Source organism: Cervus elaphus, chromosome 8 (genome assembly GCF_910594005.1).
Source record: "Cervus elaphus chromosome 8, mCerEla1.1, whole genome shotgun sequence".
NCBI classification, from domain to species: Eukaryota; Metazoa; Chordata; class Mammalia; order Artiodactyla; family Cervidae; genus Cervus; species Cervus elaphus.
The window spans coordinates 2,899,234-2,918,061 of record NC_057822.1 but is presented as its reverse complement, the minus strand read 5'-3'; the positions used below and the strand labels follow the sequence as shown (position 1 = coordinate 2,918,061).

General features: G+C 58.5%; 1 protein-coding gene across 4 annotated transcripts; it reads right to left on the bottom strand.

The window, feature by feature from the left end:
* Positions 1-18,752, bottom strand: SLC66A1 (solute carrier family 66 member 1). 4 transcript variants are annotated; one of them, XM_043909002.1, is made up of 9 exons: positions 18,037-18,155; positions 17,740-17,799; positions 12,991-13,205; positions 6,723-6,852; positions 6,021-6,108; positions 5,299-5,441; positions 5,067-5,159; positions 4,300-4,485; positions 1-2,587 (listed from the first exon to the last, which is right to left on the bottom strand). In XM_043909002.1, the coding sequence occupies exons 1-9, from the start codon at positions 18,085-18,087 to the stop codon at positions 2,516-2,518; spliced, it is 1,038 nt and encodes a 345-aa protein (XP_043764937.1). In that variant the 5' UTR covers positions 18,088-18,155; the 3' UTR covers positions 1-2,515. The 4 variants fall into 4 exon arrangements, with proteins under 4 accessions (XP_043764937.1, XP_043764940.1, XP_043764938.1 ...); XM_043909005.1 differs by lacking the exon at positions 18,037-18,155 and adding an exon at positions 18,643-18,727 and having other exon boundaries at positions 1,628-2,587; XM_043909003.1 differs by having other exon boundaries at positions 1,628-2,587; positions 6,021-6,042; positions 18,037-18,158.
* Positions 18,753-18,828: the final 76 nt, after the last annotated feature.

The window sequence follows — 18,828 nt, the reverse complement described above, 5'->3', positions numbered from 1 at the left end:
AGCACGGCCCAGTCTGGGCAGTGGAACCGACTGATGGTCAGACTGGTCCGCCCACTTTGCGAGGAACCCTGTTCCCGTGTGGGTGGACACGCTGATGAGCCTTCACCTGGCAAACCTGCCTTGTGCGTCCACTGCCCCGATGGCCTCTGTCAGACAGGGCATGCCCATGTCTCCACCATCGGACTGGCTGAGGAAGAAAGAACCAGAGCTCTCGTTAGACTGGGTGGTGCCTGCAAGCAAGAGCCGTCACCCCACCAGACGGGGTGTTCCCCAGAAGGAAGGGATTATGTCAGCCCCACCCCCAGGGCAGGGGCTGTGCTAGTTTGTGTCCCTTCCCCGCCCAGCTCTGCCCGCCGGCACCTGGCTTCACGCTGAGCCCCCAGGTCCTCTGGCTGCGGGGCCACCGGCCCGGCCACAGCCCTGGGTGGAGCCGGACCCTGGCTGCAAAGGGCACTGAAGCGGCTGGCACGTGGGCGTGGGAGGTGCTGCTCAGGACGGTGGGCAGGGGGCCCGGGCCTGGGTGGGCCCCACGGGCAAGGGTGGGGCTGGGCCCCCAGCCAGGGGCGGGGCCTCTGACGGCTGTGGCGAGGGGGGAGCCGGGGGCAGGCTGGCGTCTGCAATGAGGGGCCTCATACCCATGGAACTGCTTCTGGCCCCAGGCCCCGGCACGCTGCTTAGCTCTTCAGAGCCCGTTTTCCCATCTGGAAAATGGCCACGATGACCGCACCTCCCTCAGATGGGGCTGTGGGGTGCAAGAGGGCACGGCCTGGCCCCAAACAGCGTGTGCTCAGCAAACATCAGCTGCAGGCCAGGTGACACCGGGGGCCCCGCAGGCCCGGCCCTCGCCCCAGCGCCCAGCTGAACCTCAGAGGGGGCTCCCCAGACCCCAGTTCCCTCCTCCTCTTCCCCCCACCAAATCCAGCTGCCTGCCCGGAGCCTGGGCATCCGGCCCAGCCCCACCACCATCCTCACAGGGGCCCCACCCGCTCCAGGGCCACTCCCCCAGGAAGCCTTCCCTGATTGCCTCCCCACTCCTCCAGCACTTTGTACCTTCTGGCCAGTCCTTCCCTCCACAGCCCGGCAACCATCTCCCCTCCTTGAGGGTGAGGACCAGATGGGTTCACCCCAGATGCCCAGCACAGCATGGGCCAGGGTGGAGAGGAGAGCTGCCTTTGGCAAATTTTTGTGGCACCAGACTGGGCCGGGCATCCCCTGAGGCTGGAGGAGGAAGATGCTGAGACAGGCTCACGCTGAGGCCCGCCTCCTCCCCACCAGCCTTCGGCCTCACCTGGCGCCTCCCACCCCGCTGGCTCCTGGGACCTGGGCGGGCAGGGCACGGTGTGTGGGGCCAGCACAGCGGGGAGCTTTGTCACTGGCCCCCACGGGGCTGCAGCCAAGAGGAGGTGGACTCGGGACGGGGTCTGGGAGACACACCAAGGTGGGGCAGGGGAGCTAGAGCCCGGGGCTGAGCCCTGCCCTCCTCTCCACCCTTCCCGCCTGCAACACCCTTACTTCCCCCAGGTTATCTCCCGCTCATCCTTCTGCCGCGTCAGCTCCTCCAGGAAGGTCTCCCCGATTTCCAGGGGAATCTGACTGTCCTCCTCCGCCATCAAAAAATGACCAAAGCTAACCTTCATGGAGCTTCTACTGCCGCCAGACTTGGGGTAACCTCCGTAACCACACCATTTTATTTACTCCTTAGCAGGACGTGTGAAGTGGTGGTACTATCGTCCCATTGCACGGATGAGGTAAGTGTGGCACAGGGAAGCTGAGATGCAGAACCAAGGTCTGAACCTTAACTGTCCTGCTTCTTGCTGAGCGCCGCAGAGCAGGGACCCTGTTGGAGGGTCTTTTCTCGCCACTGTGTCCTTACCACCAGGTATGGAGCCGTCACAAAGAAATAGGTTGAAGAACCCAGAGGCCCGGGAGGCTGGGCAGGGACAGGCCAGCAGACACAGCCGCCTCCGGCCTGGATCTCCCACACTCTGAGCCCTCACGCCCACCTGGGGCCTGACTCCCATCCCTCCCCATTCCCCAGAACCTGGCATCTGGGGAAGGAAGACCACCACAGGCCGCCTGGGAGTACCGTTTACTAGGCCACGTGTGGTGGACAGGGCAGGCCTGGGTGCGCCTGGGCCCCTCCTTGGGGGGTGGGGGGTGCCAAGGGGGTGACGGGCAGTGAGGTAGGTGAGCCATGGGGCTCAGGTACTCTGAGGGGCGAGTGTCTGCTGCAGCCCCTCCCCGGGCTCCAGGGAGAGTGGCCTCCGGCCCCGCGGAGGACAAGTCCCAAGTTGGGGTGGGGGGCCCAAGGGCCGTCCTCCAGGAAGAGGCAGTCAGCCAGGGCTTCAGCTCACGAGCCTTTGGGGGTGCTGGAGGGGCGTTTGGGCCGGCAGTTCCAGGCTCCCCGGCGCTCCCCCGGCCCAGACCGGGGCAGGCAGCGCCGTCACTGCACGCCTCTCCCTTCCTGGGGGCGTCAGGAGGCCCCGGGCACCTCCTGGGCTCAGCCTGGTCCTGCTCAGCCGGGAAGGAGCGGCTGGCGCTCGGATGAGGGGGCGGCGTGCCGGTACATGAAGAACTGCACGGAGATCTGGGGGTCGACGTCAAGGCCCAACACGCGGAGACGGGCAGGTCCCGCCCCGGGGGCCTGCTCAGAGCTGCTCCCCTCTGCCCTCCCTCCCTGCCCCGCACCCTGCTGCTGGGAAGGGTCAGCCGTGGCCTCCCGGCCCCTGTTTGTCCCCCTCGCCAAACCCCATTCATCTGCCAAGTCCAGCACCGGGGTCCTCCTCCCCCAGGCAGCCTCCTCTGACCCCAGCCCCACCATCTGGCCTTCCTCCCCCCTCCAACATCCTAGGGGGTCCCCCAAGTGGCAGTGTTGGGGGGCGGGGATCTGGGGACACTAGAGCTTAGCTTTTCTTCATCTCTCTTTGCACCCACCCGGAATGCCACAGACATTAAAGCAAGGGCCACGTTTACTTCCTCCCAAAGGAGATCAAAGTAACGCCCTGCCTGGCCCCTGGCAAGCCCTTACTGAGCACCCACGGTGTGCAAGGTCCACTGCCGAGGACTTCCAGACACCTCGGCTCATGTGACTGCCTGTGACTTGATGAACATCGAGAAGGGGACACGGAGAGTGCTCCACGTCACACAGGACACAGGGGAGCCAGGACTGGAACTCAGCTTTTTCTGTCTCTAATTCACGTGTGTCTCCAAGGTGCAGCTTTACTTTCTCCGGCCTGGAAGGGCTGATTTATGCCCTGCTCCCCAGGGCCTTTGCACGAGCTGTTGCCGCAAACATTCCTCCCTTGCCTTTGCCTCCCTAACTTCTCCTTCAGGGCACAATTCAAATGGCACTCGTGGAGGCCTCTGCTGAGCCTCTAAACCTCTAAACCCCTGGTCACACACACTTACAGTTCTTCTCTGCGGTACTCGGTAGCACCGCAGTGAATTACTTATGATTATGTGTGTCCTGTCAGCCTCTCCACTGAACTATAAGCTCCCCAAGGCAAGGGCCATCTGTTCTAGCTCATGACTGGATCTGGTGCCTACAGAAGTGCCCAGAACATGGGAGGTTTGACTCTTGAATGGGTGGATGGATGGATGGATGGATGGATGGATGGATGGATGGATGGATAGATGGATGGATGATGGATGGATGGATAGATGGATGGATGGATGGATAGAAGGATGGATGGATGGATGGATGGCTAGATGGATGGATGATGGATGGATGGATAGATGGATGGAGGGATGGATAGAAGGATGGATGGATGCACAGATGGATGGATGGATGGATGGATGCACAGATGGATAGATGATGGATGGATAGATGGATGCGTGGATGGATAGAAGGATGGACGGATGATGGATAGATGGATGGAGGCATGGATAGAAGAATGGATGGATGGATAATGGATGGATGAATAGAAGGATGGATGGATGATGGATAGATGGATGGATGCACAGATGGATGCATGGATAGATGGATAGAAGAACAGATGGATGCATGGATGGATGGATGGATGGGTAGATAGATGGATGGATGGATGGATGGGTAGATGATGGATGGATGCACAGATGGATAGATGATGATGGATGGATAGAAGAAGAGATGGATGTATGGATGGATGCATGCATGCATGGATGGATGGATGGATGATGGATGAATGGATAGATGGGATATATGGATAGATAGAAGGATGGCTGGATGATGGATAGATGGATGCATGGATGCTGAAATTGTGTACAGGGGAGGCTGCTGCAGCCCCAGCGCCCCACCCGCCCTCACACCCTGAAGGATACGATGGTGTCGAGCAGCAGGACACCCAGGCTGCCCACGAGCCAGGGCAGGTGGTGTAGCACGTAGCTGCCCTCGCTCTGGCCCTCCTCGGGGTTTTTGAGCAGCACACTCAGTCCATACAGCGTATTCCCCAGCATCACCAAGGCGAACAGTGAGTACGAGATCCCCTGGGTCGACTTCCGCAGGAACTGGAGGCGGAAAAGGAGAGGGTCAGAGACCTCCAGCAGTGTTCCTGTCTCTCTGGACCGTAACTGTCCACGTGCCCATCTGCCCTGTTACACTGAGCCGACTGCACAGGGTGTGACTAGCGCCCGACACAGGCCTGGGGCCCAGATCGTCCCTTCCAGGGCCTGATTCCTCATCCCCGTTCCAACATCCTCGCCCAGGTCGGCAGGAGATCGGGGCTGCGCTACCCTGCTGGCCCCAAGCTGCCCGCTCCCCAGCCCCATGCCAGCTCAGCTCAGCAAGCCCCCACGGCCCTGGTTCCTCGCCTCCTCTTCTGCCCTCAGCCTCTCGCTCCCACCTGACCTCCTACCTCCCCGGGGCACGCAGGGGTCCTGTACCCCCGGATAGCAGCCTGGCATCTCGTGCCCATTCCCAGAGGCAGACACCGAGGCTTGGAGAACCAGATTCAGTTACCCAAGCCAACAGTGAGGGTGGACCAAACCTGCTCCATGAAGACCCCGCACCCCCATGCTAGCCCTTCACCCAGGGGCCCAAGCTGCCCGTCGGCCCTGCCCACGGCCCTGCCCCCCTGCCCACAGCTCACGTTGGTGCGGATCTGAGGCAGCCGGGAGAACAGGTACAGCGCGCTGGACATGGAGCCGATGACGAAGCCAATGATCTCCTTTCTCGTGAAGGGCTGAGAGGGCGGGGGAGGCTGCTCAGTGCCCAGCAGAGGCCAAGGGTGAAGGGTAAGGGCCCCAAGCTCCCTTCTGGGGAGCGATCCCCCCGACCATGTGGCCCCAACCCCACTCCACCCTCTCACGCCCGCGTCTCACCTTATTGCCCGGCTCCACGGACAGGAGTGTCCGCCCCTGGAAGACTTCCCTCGGGGCAGCCACCGAGCCAGCGCTTCTCAGCAGCGGGGTGGTACACACCACGGCCAGGATGAACAAGAGCAGAGAGTTGATGGGGGCAGACCCTGGACGTGAGGTGGGGGGACGCTGAGGTGAGGGGTCTGAGTGCGGGCAGACAGGCGGGGCTGAGTCCTGGCCTTGCCCCTCGGTGGCTGTGTGACCTTGGGCAAGTGACCTAACCTCTCAGCTTTCATCCTTCATCTGCAGAATGGGTATAACGAGAGTACCCTTCTCCTAGGGTTGTAAGGGTGACTCGGTGAGGGCGATGGGGGCAGGAAGGGGGTTATGGAGCATGGAAATGCTAATGAAGCCCCACCCCATGTATCTGGGTCATTTCTTGTAAAGCCTGGGATCTGACCCCTTGGGAACACTTCAGGGCAGCGATGGCCTGTGGGCCGGGTGCAGAAGAGCAGCCGACGCCGTGTTCATTGAAGGAGACTGTGCGCGTGACGGGGACTCCCCGTGTTCCTGCCTGGGCGTGCTCACTGCCCTCTATCTCGGTTCGTCAGGGCATCAGGCCGCGGCGGTCAGATAAGGCCAGAGGAAGCCTTTCTGGGGCTCGGTGTGACACCAGCCACAGGACACCGCCTCCTCCCAGCCGCCGGCCCCCCCAGGCCCCTGACGCCCAGGGCCCCCGTACTCACACGGAGAGGGGCGCTTCTTAAACTTGTAATAAAGGTACAGCGACAGCATCAGCGCGTCGGCCAGGACGTAGTACACAGCCGTGTAGGTCTGCAAGGGGCCAGGGCGCTGGCGGCGGTCCCAGGCGTGGGGGCCGCACGCCAGCGCCGGGCAGCTCGGCCTCACGCCGGCCGGCCGGCCCTGAGCCTCAGCGCTCGGGACTCCTGTCTGCAGGTCTGGAACGGAGCGGGTGGCAATCCCTAACCTGGCAGAGCTAGACTTCAGGTAGGGGACGGCCTGCAGGTGCCCGGCCGGCCGGGCAGAGGGAGGAAACGGTGGCGGGGGTGACCAGGCAGCACAAAATGGGGCGTTACAGTCCAGCCTGACCCGGGGGCAGGTACTCACGGTCCCCCTCGGGGAGACAAGAGGGTCCTGATTTCGAGTCTCAGCTCCACCCAGTCACAGGAGAAGGGAGAAGCTTCCTCTTGCAGGGCCCCGGGCCCTGAAAGCTCCATCAGGCTCTTAGCACCTCAGAGCTCAAAGCCCCCAGCCACCCTCGGGTTTGATGTGCTCATTGTGTAGATGGGAAAACTGAGGCCCACCGGAAGGCGGGGACCAGCCTGTCGTCACGGTGGGCAGCAGGCAGAGGGGGGCCCTCACTAGATGGAAGGATGCCTCTGCCGCGGCTGTCCCTGGCAGCCCACCCTGCCCGGGGGCCGGCCCACCTGCAGGGGCAGCTGGTCAGCGAGGAAGGAGCCAATGAGATTACAGGAGTCTCCGCCGATCCAGCCCAGGAGGAACCACAGCGACAGGGCCTGGTCCATGTTGCCAGTCTTGCAGGCCTTGATGTACTGGCTGCGGGGGAGGAGGGAGACGGGAGTGGGGGGGAGGAGGGAGAGGGGGGGAGGAGGGAGACGGGGAGGAGGGAGACGGGGAGGAGGGAGATGGGGAGGAGGGAGAGGGAGACGGGGAGGAGGAGGAGGGAGACGGGGGAGGAGGGAGATGGGGGGAGGAGGGAGACGGGGAGGAGGGAGATGGGGAGGAGGGAGATGCGGGGGAGGAGGGAGACGGGGGGAGGAGGGAGACGCGGGGGAGGAGGGAGACGGGGGAGGAGGGAGACGGGGAGGAGGAGGGAGACAGGGGGAGGGAGACGGGGGGAGGAGGGAGACGTGGGGGAGGAGGAAGACGGGAGGAGGGGGAGGGAGACGGGGGAGGAGGGAGACGGGGGGAGGGAGACAGGGGAGGAGGGAGATGTGGGGGAGGAGGGAGATGGGGGAGGATGGAGATGGGGGGAGGAGGGAGACAGGGGGGAGGAGGGAGTCATGCGCTCAGAGCCCCTGGCTGTGACACCGCGTGGAGCGTAAAGGTGGCAGACCGGGGCTGGGGGGCGGCCGCACAGGGGTTGCTGGGGCTGACCCCCTCGGGCGGCATCCTCATGGGCCTATCTTCGCCCTTTGGGGCTTCTCACCGGGGAATCCTTTCCAGCCCAGCTCTCTGGGACACGCCTCCTGCTAGAGTCAAGGTGGAGTACGGACTTCCCCCAGAGCAGGCTCTCACTGGGACCGGGGCTCAGAGGGTCCCGACGCTTTGTGTCCCAGAGACCCTGGGCTCACTCTTCTATGGAGGGGTCTGGGGTTGGGGGTGGCGTGAAGGAAGGATGGCTGTGGCCGCAGGCCGGGGCCTGGCCGCTGCCCTATCTGCAGGGAGATGGAGGATAAGATGGGCCAGACCTCGCCTGTTATCATCGAGGGCCGCAGAGAAGGGGCGGGGCTGCGGCTCTCCCCTTAGAGATGCCAAGGCGGCAAGTCCCTGCGGCTGATGGGCCTCTCTGGGGGTGCAAAGTCCGGGAACCAGGATTCATACCCCAGCTCCTGGGCTCCAGCCCTGCTGTGAGTCATTCCACGAGGGCCACCTGCCGCTTACCTGCTGCTTACATGTCTCTTTAGTCGTTTGCATGTATTTAAATTAGTAAAAGGGAACGCCTAAACAGGACCTCATCCGGCGATTGATCGCTGGAGACAGAAACTAGGACAGCTGGGCTGGGCCCTGGGCCTTCCCCGCCGTCTCCTGCCGAGCGCCCCACCAGGTACCCTCCTGCCGAGCGCCCCACCAGGTACCCTCTGCCCCGCAGTTCCAGCCTCCCTCTCAAGGATCTTTCTTTTCTTTCTCTCTCATTTCTATTTATTTTCTTAGTCACACTGCATGGCCTGTGGGATCTTAGTTCCCCGACCAGGGGTCAAACCCAGGCTTCCTGCACTGGAAGGCAGATCTTAACCCCCAGACCGCCAGGGAAGCCCTCAAGGATCTTTCCAAAACCCCCGTCTCACCAAGATCTTTCAGAGCCTCCCACGGTCTTCGGCAAGGACCCCGCCCTCCAGAGCACGTCCTGACCGGACCGCAGGCCACCCCACCTCTCCACTCTCCTCCCCCAAACTCAGCCTCAGCGGACGGCCCACCAGCCCTTCTCTGCATCCTTCAGGAAACTTCAGTTCCTCCTCAGGCCCTTCTCAGACGTGAGCGCTGTCAGCGCCGGCTACCTCCTCCCGGACTCAAGCCTGCTGAGGGACGGGACCGTGTCCAGCACAGGCCAGGCCCTGAGAAGGCCCAAAATTTGACCCGCAGCCCTGAGTAAAGTACCTCCCAGGACATGGTGACTTGAAGAGTCTCCATCCATCAGGGATGGTCATTCCGTCACTCTCACGAAAGGCCGAGTAAGTCCTAAGGAGAAGCTGCAGGTGGCTGCCTTTCCAGCCTCACCTGGGGCTTCTCCCAGACCTCTGACACCCCCTCCCTGGTTAACCAGCCAGCCCCAGGGCTGGCATCACGCCCTGCTGGAAAGGAGACGCCTTAGCCCGCTCCTCGTGGCTTTGGGGACGCTCTCACCCCAGGACAGGAAGTCCCTCTCTTCCCTCCACCGGTCACCCAGCTCTGCCCACTTTGCCTCCTCAGGGCCACCGAGCCGACCGCCCTGACCCCACCGCTTGCGGACAGCTGGCACAGCCTCCAAGGCAGCCTCTCCGCCTCCAATCTCTCCCTGGCCCTCACCCTCTTCCTCTAACGGAAGCTCTGCAAAGGCAAGGATGGGGTCGGTTCCGCCTACTTTTGGCACATCCGGAGTGGCAGCTGGGACAAGGTGAGTCAGAAACATGTCAAGCTCCCAGCAGCATGCTGGGACATAGGGTGATGGTAGTCCTTTTAACACCTGGTCTGGGGACAACTGGGTACCACGTGCAAGAGAATGAGGGTGGACCCCTACCTCACACCGCGTACCAAATGCAGCTCAAACTGAATCAAAGCTCTACATTAAGAGCTGATTTGTGATACCGTGGTTTATAACAAGAAAGATATATATTTGCTTTTTTTCCCTGCTCCCTACCAAGCTACTAAAGCCCCTGGAATGTCCTAAGGGGTGAGAGAGAGAGAAAGAGAAAGAGAGGGAGAGAGACATCTTTTGTAACGTTAACGAGGTGACTTTTGGAAAGCCCTTGGGTCGCCTGAGTATGAGGACCGCCTGTGTGATCGGATGGTTAGGACGTTCTTTCAGGCTGGGGGCGGGGGCTGTCCTGCCCCCTTCACCCCCCTCCAGAGGGGAGAAAGGCTGCTTGCCCAGTCACTAATGACCAACAACTGTGTAACAAAGCCTCTACAAAAGTCACTTCGCTGAGTTCCGTGAGCCGCTCTAGCAAACTCATCAAACCTGACGAGGGGTGGGGGAACGCCCAATCCACAGCACGAGGTCAGAAGCTCAGGGGACACCCTGGCCTGGTCTCTGAAGTGGGGAGGAGAGAGTACTCTTGTGGGACTTGGAGGACTGGGTCCTTAACCTGTGGGACCTGAAAATGTCTTCAGGTATAGACAGTGTAAGAACTGACTGCTTGATTGTGTGGGGAAAAGACACACATCGGAATTGGTGTCAGACTTGGAGAAATCGATATAAAACTCTTAGAAGAAAAGATAAGAGTGAATCTTCTTTTACCAGGATCAGGCCATCATTTTTTAGAAATTACATCAAAAGCATGGTGGCGCTAGTGGAAAAGAATCCACCTGCCAATGCAGGAAACATAAGAGATGTGGGTTCAATCCCTGGGTTGGGAAGATCCTCTGGGGAGGGCATAGCAATCCACTCTAGTGTTCTTGCCTGGAGAATGCCCATGGACAGAGGAGCCTGGTGGGCCACAGTCCATGGGGTCACAAAGAGTCGGACACAACTGAAGCAACATAGCACACATGCATACACATCAAAAGTATAAACAACAAAAGAAAAACTAGACAAATTGGACATCATCAAATTTTTGAATTTTTGTGCTTCATGTGACATCATCGAGAAAGTGAAAAGACAACCCACAGAAAAAGAGAAAAATCTTAGCAAAATACATCTAGAATATATAAAGAATTCTTACAACTCAACCACAAAAAGACAAATAATCCAACTGAAAAATGGGCAAAGAAGCTGAACAGACCTTTTTCCAAAGAGACTAGAAGTTGGCCAGTAAGTACATGGACAGCTACTTAATATCACCAGCCATCAGGGAAACACAAATCAGAACTACAGTGAGATACCCCTTCACACCCACTAGGATGGCAATAATAAAAAAGACAGACTATTAACGAGTGTTGGTGGAGATTCACAGGAACTGGAGCCTTCATATGCTGTGGGTGAGAATGTAAAATGGTGCGACCACTTTGGAAACACACTCTGGCAGTTCCTCAGAAGATTAAACACAGGACTTCCCTGATGATCCAGTAGTTAAGAATCCACCTGCCAATGCAGGAGACGCAGGTTTGGTCCCTGGTCCGGGAAGACTCCACATGCCTCGGGGTGATTAGGCCTATGCGCTCTAACAAGAGAAGTCACTGCAAGGATATGTCCCGCATCACGACTAGAGAGCAGCCCCAGATCATCACAACTAGAGAAAGCCGGCAGGCAGCTACCAAGACCCAGCATAGCCAGAAATAAATTAAAGGCATATTTTAAAGACTGAAAACAGTGACCAAGTGACCCAGTATACCCGTATACTCTTAGGTACATGCCCAAGAGAAGCAGACACATGTGTCCCCACAAGAATTCATACGTGAACCTGCAGAGCAGCCTCAATCATACTGGCCAGAGGCAGAACTCACCCACATGTCTATCAATGGATGAATGAAAGCACAAAATGTATATACTTACAACAAGCTACTATTCAGATGTGAAACAGAATGAAGTGCTGGGACTTCCCTGGTAGTTCAGGGGTTAAGGATCTGCCTTGCAATGCAGGGGAACGCGGGTCTGATCCCTGGTCAGGCAGCTAAGCTCACACTTAACAACTAAGACCTGATGCTGCTGCTGCTAAGTCGCTTTAGTCGTGTCTGACTCTGTGCGACCCCATAGACGGCAGCCCACCAGGCTCCCCCGTCCCTGGGATTCTCCAGGCAAGAACACTGGAGTGGGTTGCCATTTCCTTCTCCATTGTGTGAAAGTGAAAAGTGAAAGTGAAGCCGCTTAGTCATGTCCAACTCTTTGCGACCTCATGGACTGCAGCCCACCAGGCTCCCCCATCCATGGGATTTTCCAGGCAAGAGTACTGGAGTGGGGTGCCATTGCCTTCTCCAAGAACTGATACAGCCAGTCAAATAAATTTAAAAAATAAAAATAAATCTTTTTAAAAAACGATGAAGTATTGACACTATGTACAACAAGGATGAACCCTGAAGATGTTGTGATGAGCAAAAGAGGCCATTCACAGAAGGCCACGCAACGTATGACCTACTCACGAAGTATCCAGAACAGGTAAACCTACAAACAGGAGTGGACTGGCGGCTGGGCCAGGAGCTTTAGAGGGAAATGAGGAACGACTCATTTCTTTCCGGGTTTCTCTGCAGGGTGGTGAAAATGTTCTAAAACTGACTGTGGTGATGGTTACACAGCTCTGCAGATAATAAAGCCGTGAACCCGCACATTTAAAAGGGCGAACTCTACCGTATATGAATGATCTCTCAGTTAAACCACTATCTTTCTCCCACAGGAGAAAGAGCATAAAACGTCCTAACGGTGGAGAATGCTCTTACACTTCAGGGCCCTTGATGACCTTTTCGACCTCTCCTCTCCCCGCCCCCCTGCCAACCCTACCCCCTTGCACAGTGTGTGAAGGCCGTCCTCCTAAACCCTGTGAGGTAGGGGACAGTATTCCCATTTTACACATGAGAAAACTGAGGCCCGGGGCAGCGAAGGGACTCAGGGGCCCACCGGGTCGCTGTCCCCAACCCCAGCAGTGGCCACGCTGTTTCGTAATCGTGGCGTGCCCTTCCCCAGGTGGTCCCAGGACAGAGGCCGAGCTGATGCATCCCAGCCCTCCACTCTGCCTCCTCTCTGACTGGCTATGCGACTCAGGGCCAGTTACTCAGCCTCTCTGGGTTCCCAGTAAAGACAGGATAGGAACGCTACGATTTCACAGGGTGGTTATGGAGACTGTCGCTCAGTCGCTCAGTCATGTCCGACTCTCTGTGACCCCATGGACTGCAGCATGCCAGGCCTCCCTGTCTGTCACTAACTCCTGGAGTCCACTCAAACTCATGTCCACGGAGTCGGTGATGCCATCCAACCATCTCATCCTCTGTCATCCCCTTCTCCTCCTGCCCTCAGTCTTTCCCCGCATCGGGGAAGACTCGTCCAATGAGTGAGCTCTTCACATCAGCTGGCCAAAGTACTGGAACTTCAGCTTATGAGGATTAAATAGGGTGAAGCTATGTCAGGGTCTTAGAAGAGCTGGGTACACGGCGGATCTCAGTCAACAGGTGGTGTGATTATCATCTGCGTGTCAGCACGGCTGAGCGCTGGGTGAGCCCTAGAGACGGGCTTGCTGTGGGGCCCTCCGGGGGGGCTGGAAGTCAGTGAGTGGGGCTGGGGGGGGCACACGTGGCCGCGAGTCTGGAGAGGCCCAGGGCCATCCAGGCAGCCCCTCCTCAAGGCAGCCCCCTGCCCACCCCGTGCAGCCCAGCCCTGGTGCTACTCACGGGAAGGTGGATGCCGCGAAGCAGAGGATGGAGAGCAAGCCCAGGCCCACACTGGCCTTGTCCCAGCCGTCCTGGGCGCACTCGCCGAGCACGTCCCATATCCACTGGCTGGAGCCGTTGGGGCAGCTGGAGAAGTTGGCGGAGCCCAGCTTCACCCAGACCATGGCTGCGGAGGGACAAGGGGAGGGAGCCGCGTGCTGAGGCAGGAGACGGCTCTGCGGAAGAAGAGAGGGACTTTCAGCCTCAGGAGGTCCGGGCCTCGCTGTGATCCTGCCACTCTAAGCCCACCCCAGGCATCCTGCCTGGCCCTGACAGAGCCCCCGAACCCCAGGACGGAGATCAAAGTGGCCACACACTGCCTCTGCCGTCAGACAGGTGCGTGCGAGTCCCTGCCCCGCCTGTGAACACCGTGACTTCGGGCAAGCCGCTCCGCCTCGCCGTGCCTCAGTCTCCCCATCTGCAGGATGGGGTGATGACAATGCCTCCCCCCACCCCATACATTCGTGAGGGTTCAGTGAGTTCATAAATCTAGTGGGGAGGACGGAGCCCTCAAACGACGCCACCTCTGTTCTAACTCTTGAATGTTTCGATAGTTTCCAACCTTTTCTTCTTGTAAATCGTGCTGCGAGGGTCTGCTGAGCCCAGGCGCACCAAGTACGTCCTCTCGTTTAAGGTACGGCTCGCGACTTCCCTGGGGTCCCGGGACTAAGACTCCATGCTTCCAATGCAGGGGGCCCGGGTTTGATCCCTGGTCAGGGAAGTTCTGCAAGCCACGCGGCCAGAAAAATTAAAAAGTACAACTGTCCTGGGACTTCCCTGGTGATCCATTGGTTTAGGACTTGGTGCTGTCACTGCTGGGGCCAGGGTTCAATCCCTGGTCGGGGAAATATCCCACAAGCCACATGGTGCAACCAAAAAGAAGAAAAAGAAAGAGTACGGCTGTCCCCCATTATATTGGTCAGCTGAGGCAAGCAGCAAAGAAGGACCAGGTGAGTCCAGTTACACAGGCGGCTGGAACTCAAGCTTGGCGCTCCCAAGCCGCATTCTCCCGGCAACCCGCATGTGGGGGGAATCTGTTGGCAAGGAGCTGGGAGCCACTTCCCTGTTTTCACTGCCGCCAAAGCCAGGAACTGGCTGGCGGGTAGGGAAGTCCCCTCTGGGTGTCTGTCCCAGAGCAGTCACTGCTTAAGTGACAGTCCCGGGGAGGGAGAGGAGGCGGGGTTGCAGGAGCGTCTCTGCTGGCCAGGATCAAGCCCTGATTGCTGAGCGGTTAGCCGGCTCTGTGCTGAGCACCATGTAAGCTTTTCCGCATTTTGCTGCACACAAACTTCCCTCATGACTCAGTGGGTAAAGAACCCGCCTGCCAATGCAGGAGACACAGGAGACATGAGTTCAATCCCTGGGTCGGGAAGATTCCCTAGAGGAGGAAATGGCAACCCACTCCAGTATTCTTACCTGAAAAATCCCACAGACAGAGGAGCCTGGCGGACTACAGCCCAAAGGGTCACAAAGAGCCGGATGCGACTGAGTACACACACACAGTCTATGAAGTGGGGGCTTCGGACACGTCCATGAGGGCCTGGGAAAGCGACTTGCCGGGGCCGCCCGGGTAGGAAGCGCCCATGGCAGCATACTTCTGTCCCTGGGCGCGGCAGCACCCTGTGTGGTCTGGCAGGGCGACCCAGGGTCTCCTGCAGCCAAAGGCATGCTTCCCCTTTTCTCACTGCGCTCAGAGGGGCCGTCCTCACCCAGGATGAGGCCTTCGCTAGCCACTTTCAGTTTCTGTTGGTGTCAAAAGGCCCTCATAAAACGACATGCATAGACAAGGCTACAGACTCAATCCTATGTCCTTTCTGCCCCCAAGTTAGTGTGTTGAAACCTACCCCGCAGTGCGATGGGGTTTTGAGGTGCAGCCTTTGGGGAGGATTTAGGTCATGGAAACAGAGCCCTCATGAATGGGATTAGTGCCCTTATTTAAAAAAAAAGACCCCAGGGAGCTCCCTTGCCCCTTCTGCCAGCTGAGGACCCAGCGAGAAGACAGCCATCTGTGAGCTAGGAAATGGGTCCTCACCAGACACTGACTCTCCCAGCATCCTGACCTCGGACTTCCCAGGCTCCAGAACTGTAAGAAATTTCTAAGCCGCTCAGACTATGGTCCTTTGCCACAGCGGCCCAAATGGGCTGAGATACCCGGCTGGACCCTGGAACTGCTGAGGCCGCGGCAATTACGGAGCGGCGGGCAAGGAGAGGAAGCGACTCCGCTGCTTTTCTCAGGAGGCTCCGGCTCTCAGTGCTAACGTGACTTGCCAGGGGGCCCCAGAGCTGGGGGTAAGGGCACTGCAGGTCACCGCCTGGCTGGTTCTCACCGCAGTCCCTCTGAGGCCTCGCAAGGGGGGCTGAAACCCTCTTCCCGTGCCTCAGTGGCCCACCTTGACCTTCAACACAGCTGAGGTTGGAGCCGTCTATCTTATGTCCAGCCACCAGCAGCTGCAAGGCCAGCCCAGGTAGGAAGGGTGCCTTTGCGGCACCAAAGTCACCTCAAAATCAGTCCTTTTGCTCCCCAACCACCCCACCCCTGGATCGCCTCCTCCACCCTCTTCTTGTACAATAGAACCCACACACCGCCGCAGGTCATCAGGGTAGGACACCGCCAGCCTCATTAACTTCTCTGCAAGGGGAACACAGTCCTCATTTTAATGATAAGGCTGAGTGGCCTTGCGCAAGTAACCGTCTGAGTCTGGGCATAAAATGAGGAAAACGACGCTCACACTTTGGAGTTGCTGTACCGATAAGACACACACACAGCTCTTAGCCCAGGGCCTGACGCCACGGGAGTGACTGAGTATGAGAGGCTAGCATCTCAAGCACCCCGAGGCCACTCTCACCCCGTCTTTTCACCAGGTGAGCGAAGAAAGAGGGGCTTCCCTGATGGCTCCGTTGGTAAAGAATCTGCGTGCAATGTGGGAGACCCGGGTTCAATTCCTGGGTCGGGAAGTTCCGCTGGAAAAGGGATTGGCTATTCACTCCTAGAAAGAAGGAAGGTGGAGGGCTTCCCTGGCAGCTCAGTGGTAAATGCGGGAGACACAGGTTCGATCCCTGCTCCGGGAAGATCCCACGTGCCGCAGACTAAGCCCATGCCGCAGACTAAGCCCATGCACAAACACCGAGTCTGCGCTCAGTCTGTTGCAACTAGAGACAGCCTCTGCACAGTGATGAAGACCCGGACCAGCCAGAGCTACATAAAACAAACAATAAATTGAAAGAGGGGCCACTGCAATGAGAAGCTCCAGCACCGGAACTAGAGAGTGGCCCCCATTCGCCACAACTGGAGAAAAGCTGGCCTAACAGCCAGCCAAAAATCCAACGAAATTATTTTTTCTAAAAGGGTGGACACATGCCCGGTGAGGGAGGGAGGCAGGGGTGTCTTGAGGGATGTACTTTGGCTCACAGGGCCCAGGGCCCTGGGTGGGTGGTCCCCTGTCCATGCACGGGGCCGTGTGTAGCTCAGGGCTCAGGATACACACCTTTGAGACACACCTGAGCCCCAACCAGAAGGCGCTTTCCTCTGAGGGTCGCTGTGCATAGAGCCTGTCACTCAGGTTCTGATCCAAGCAGGAAGCCAGCCTGGGCCTACCTTCTGGTCAACAGCACTGAGCGAATGGATGTCCGGGGTTGAGACAAAACTTGCCCAGGTCTGTAGGTGCGATGGGGACCACAATAGGGATTTTTTTTTTTGGTAAGCTGTACTTCACAGGTGCCCTATCGATGGTGGTCCTTTTAATTTTATTGAAGCATAGCCGATTCAGGGGTGCCTTGTGATCATGAAGGCCACATGTTTGAACTTCAGGATCCGTGTGTCTGGGCTGGGGAGCAGGGATGTAAGAAGCTTCCCCAGTGGAGTCCGAGCCCTCGGATTCTTTGTACACGATCACACCTGAAGAAAGGCATCCCCTGCACAGCCAGGCAACTCTTCCAGATCCCAAACTGAGTCACAGAAATGCTCCCCAATGAAGCTGCCTTTATCTACCAGATAAGTTCAAACGCCTTAAGACAGAGCCCCAGGGTACTCCAGATGCCCCTCCCCATCTCCTGTCCCTCTCTCTAGGCCTTCAGAGGGTGATCCCAGGTCTCCAGATTTACGTCTAGGCTGTCTCCTCCCCTAGGTTTCTCCTTCTCACCCTGAAGGGCATACCAGTGGTGGCTCAGACGGTAAAGCATCTGCCTGCAATGTGGGAGACCCGGGTTCAATCCCTGGGTTGGGAAGATCCCCTGGAGAAGAAAATGGCAACCCACTCCAGTACTCTTGCCTGGAAAATTCCATGGACTGAGGGGCCTGGTAGGCTACAGTCCATGGCGTCGCAAAGAGTCGGACACGACTGAGCAACTTCACTTTCACTTCACAAGACCAGTTCTAAACTGTCCTCTCAATACAGAGGGGCCTCACAGGAGTGGCTGGACAGCACCTGTCATCTCTTCCCCTGCCCTCCTCCACACACCAGAAGAATGCTCATCACAGTCCTCAGGGATCGCCGCTTTTAAGCTCACTCTTCTCTGTCATCCTAGTTGGAAACTTATTCTTAGAACCTAGACACAACAGCTGCACAGTAAAGGTTCAGAAAACAGCAAGAGACAAAGAGGGAGGGTGGGGGAGAGAGAAAGGAAGGAAAGAAGGAAGGGAGAAAAACAAAGGAAGGAAGGGAGACCTAATTGTTAGCTAATAGGTTGAGAAGAAAGCTCTCTGGAACTGACCTGCCTGACGACTGCTAGTGTAGAATTCCTGGGCAAGTAACTGGGCCTCAGAGTTCCAACCTGTAAAATGGGGGAATAATATAAGTATCCACCTGGGAGGCTAGCTGCAGAGTTACATGAGATAATACAGGCAGAGCGATCAGAACGGTGCCTGGCGCAAGTTAAGCACTCAGTAGAATAAGGAGGGATGGTGTTATTCCCTTCTGGCTGAAGCGTTCCCCTCCCCCCCACAGAGTACCTGGCAAACAGCAGGCTTCAGCAAGCGCTGAATAGACAAGACCACGCCAGCCCTCATACCTCCGAAGGCAGACTGCCCATGTAGGCACTTTGGAAACCTGTCCTAGGCATGGGGTAACAGGGAGCAATCTAGGCTCCCTGCAGGCTTGGGGTGCCGTCTGAGGAGAGGAGCCTCCCGGCTAGGGGCTACCACCCACTCCAGCCTTCCAGGTCCTCGGTCACAATTCCCTCCGAGTGACTCAGCCCAGCACGGGGCAGCCTGTTTAGCGAAGATAATCATAGGGAAGCCGCTGGGGTCAGCGCTCGTTCGCCGCGAGGCCCCCTCCCCTGGCCCGCCTTTGGGGAAAACAAAGCCGTCAGAACAGAAGGGGCCAGTCGGCCAGGATCGGGAGATGAACAACGGACCCAGACCCTAACCTCTGTGCAAGGCTGGCCGGAGAGGTCGTAATGGTCGCTCCTGATGGGGGAGAGGGTGAGGAATTGGGCCCTCGAGAGCCTGCCAATTCCAGTCCAGAGAGCCTGGCTCCAGGATCTCGCGCCCCAAGGTGGGGGCAGCAGCCCCTAAGGCCGTCCGGGGACTGGGGGAAGGTGTTGGAAGGATGTGGCAGCGAAGCCCCGGGGTCCCCTCCCCGGCCCCCCGCAGCCCCAGCCTCAAATTCGGCTTACCGCATCTAGATCGTCCGGACCGCCCGGCTTCTGGGTCCTCCAGCTTCTGCCTGGGTCAGCTGATCAGAGGCCCCGCCCCGTCCCGCCTCGCCCCGCCCCGGAGCCGCTTGGCTCCGCCTCCCGAGCGGCGATGCGGGCGGGGGCGGTCCCCGGAGGCGTGGCCAGCGAGCCTTGCGTGCGGAGGGG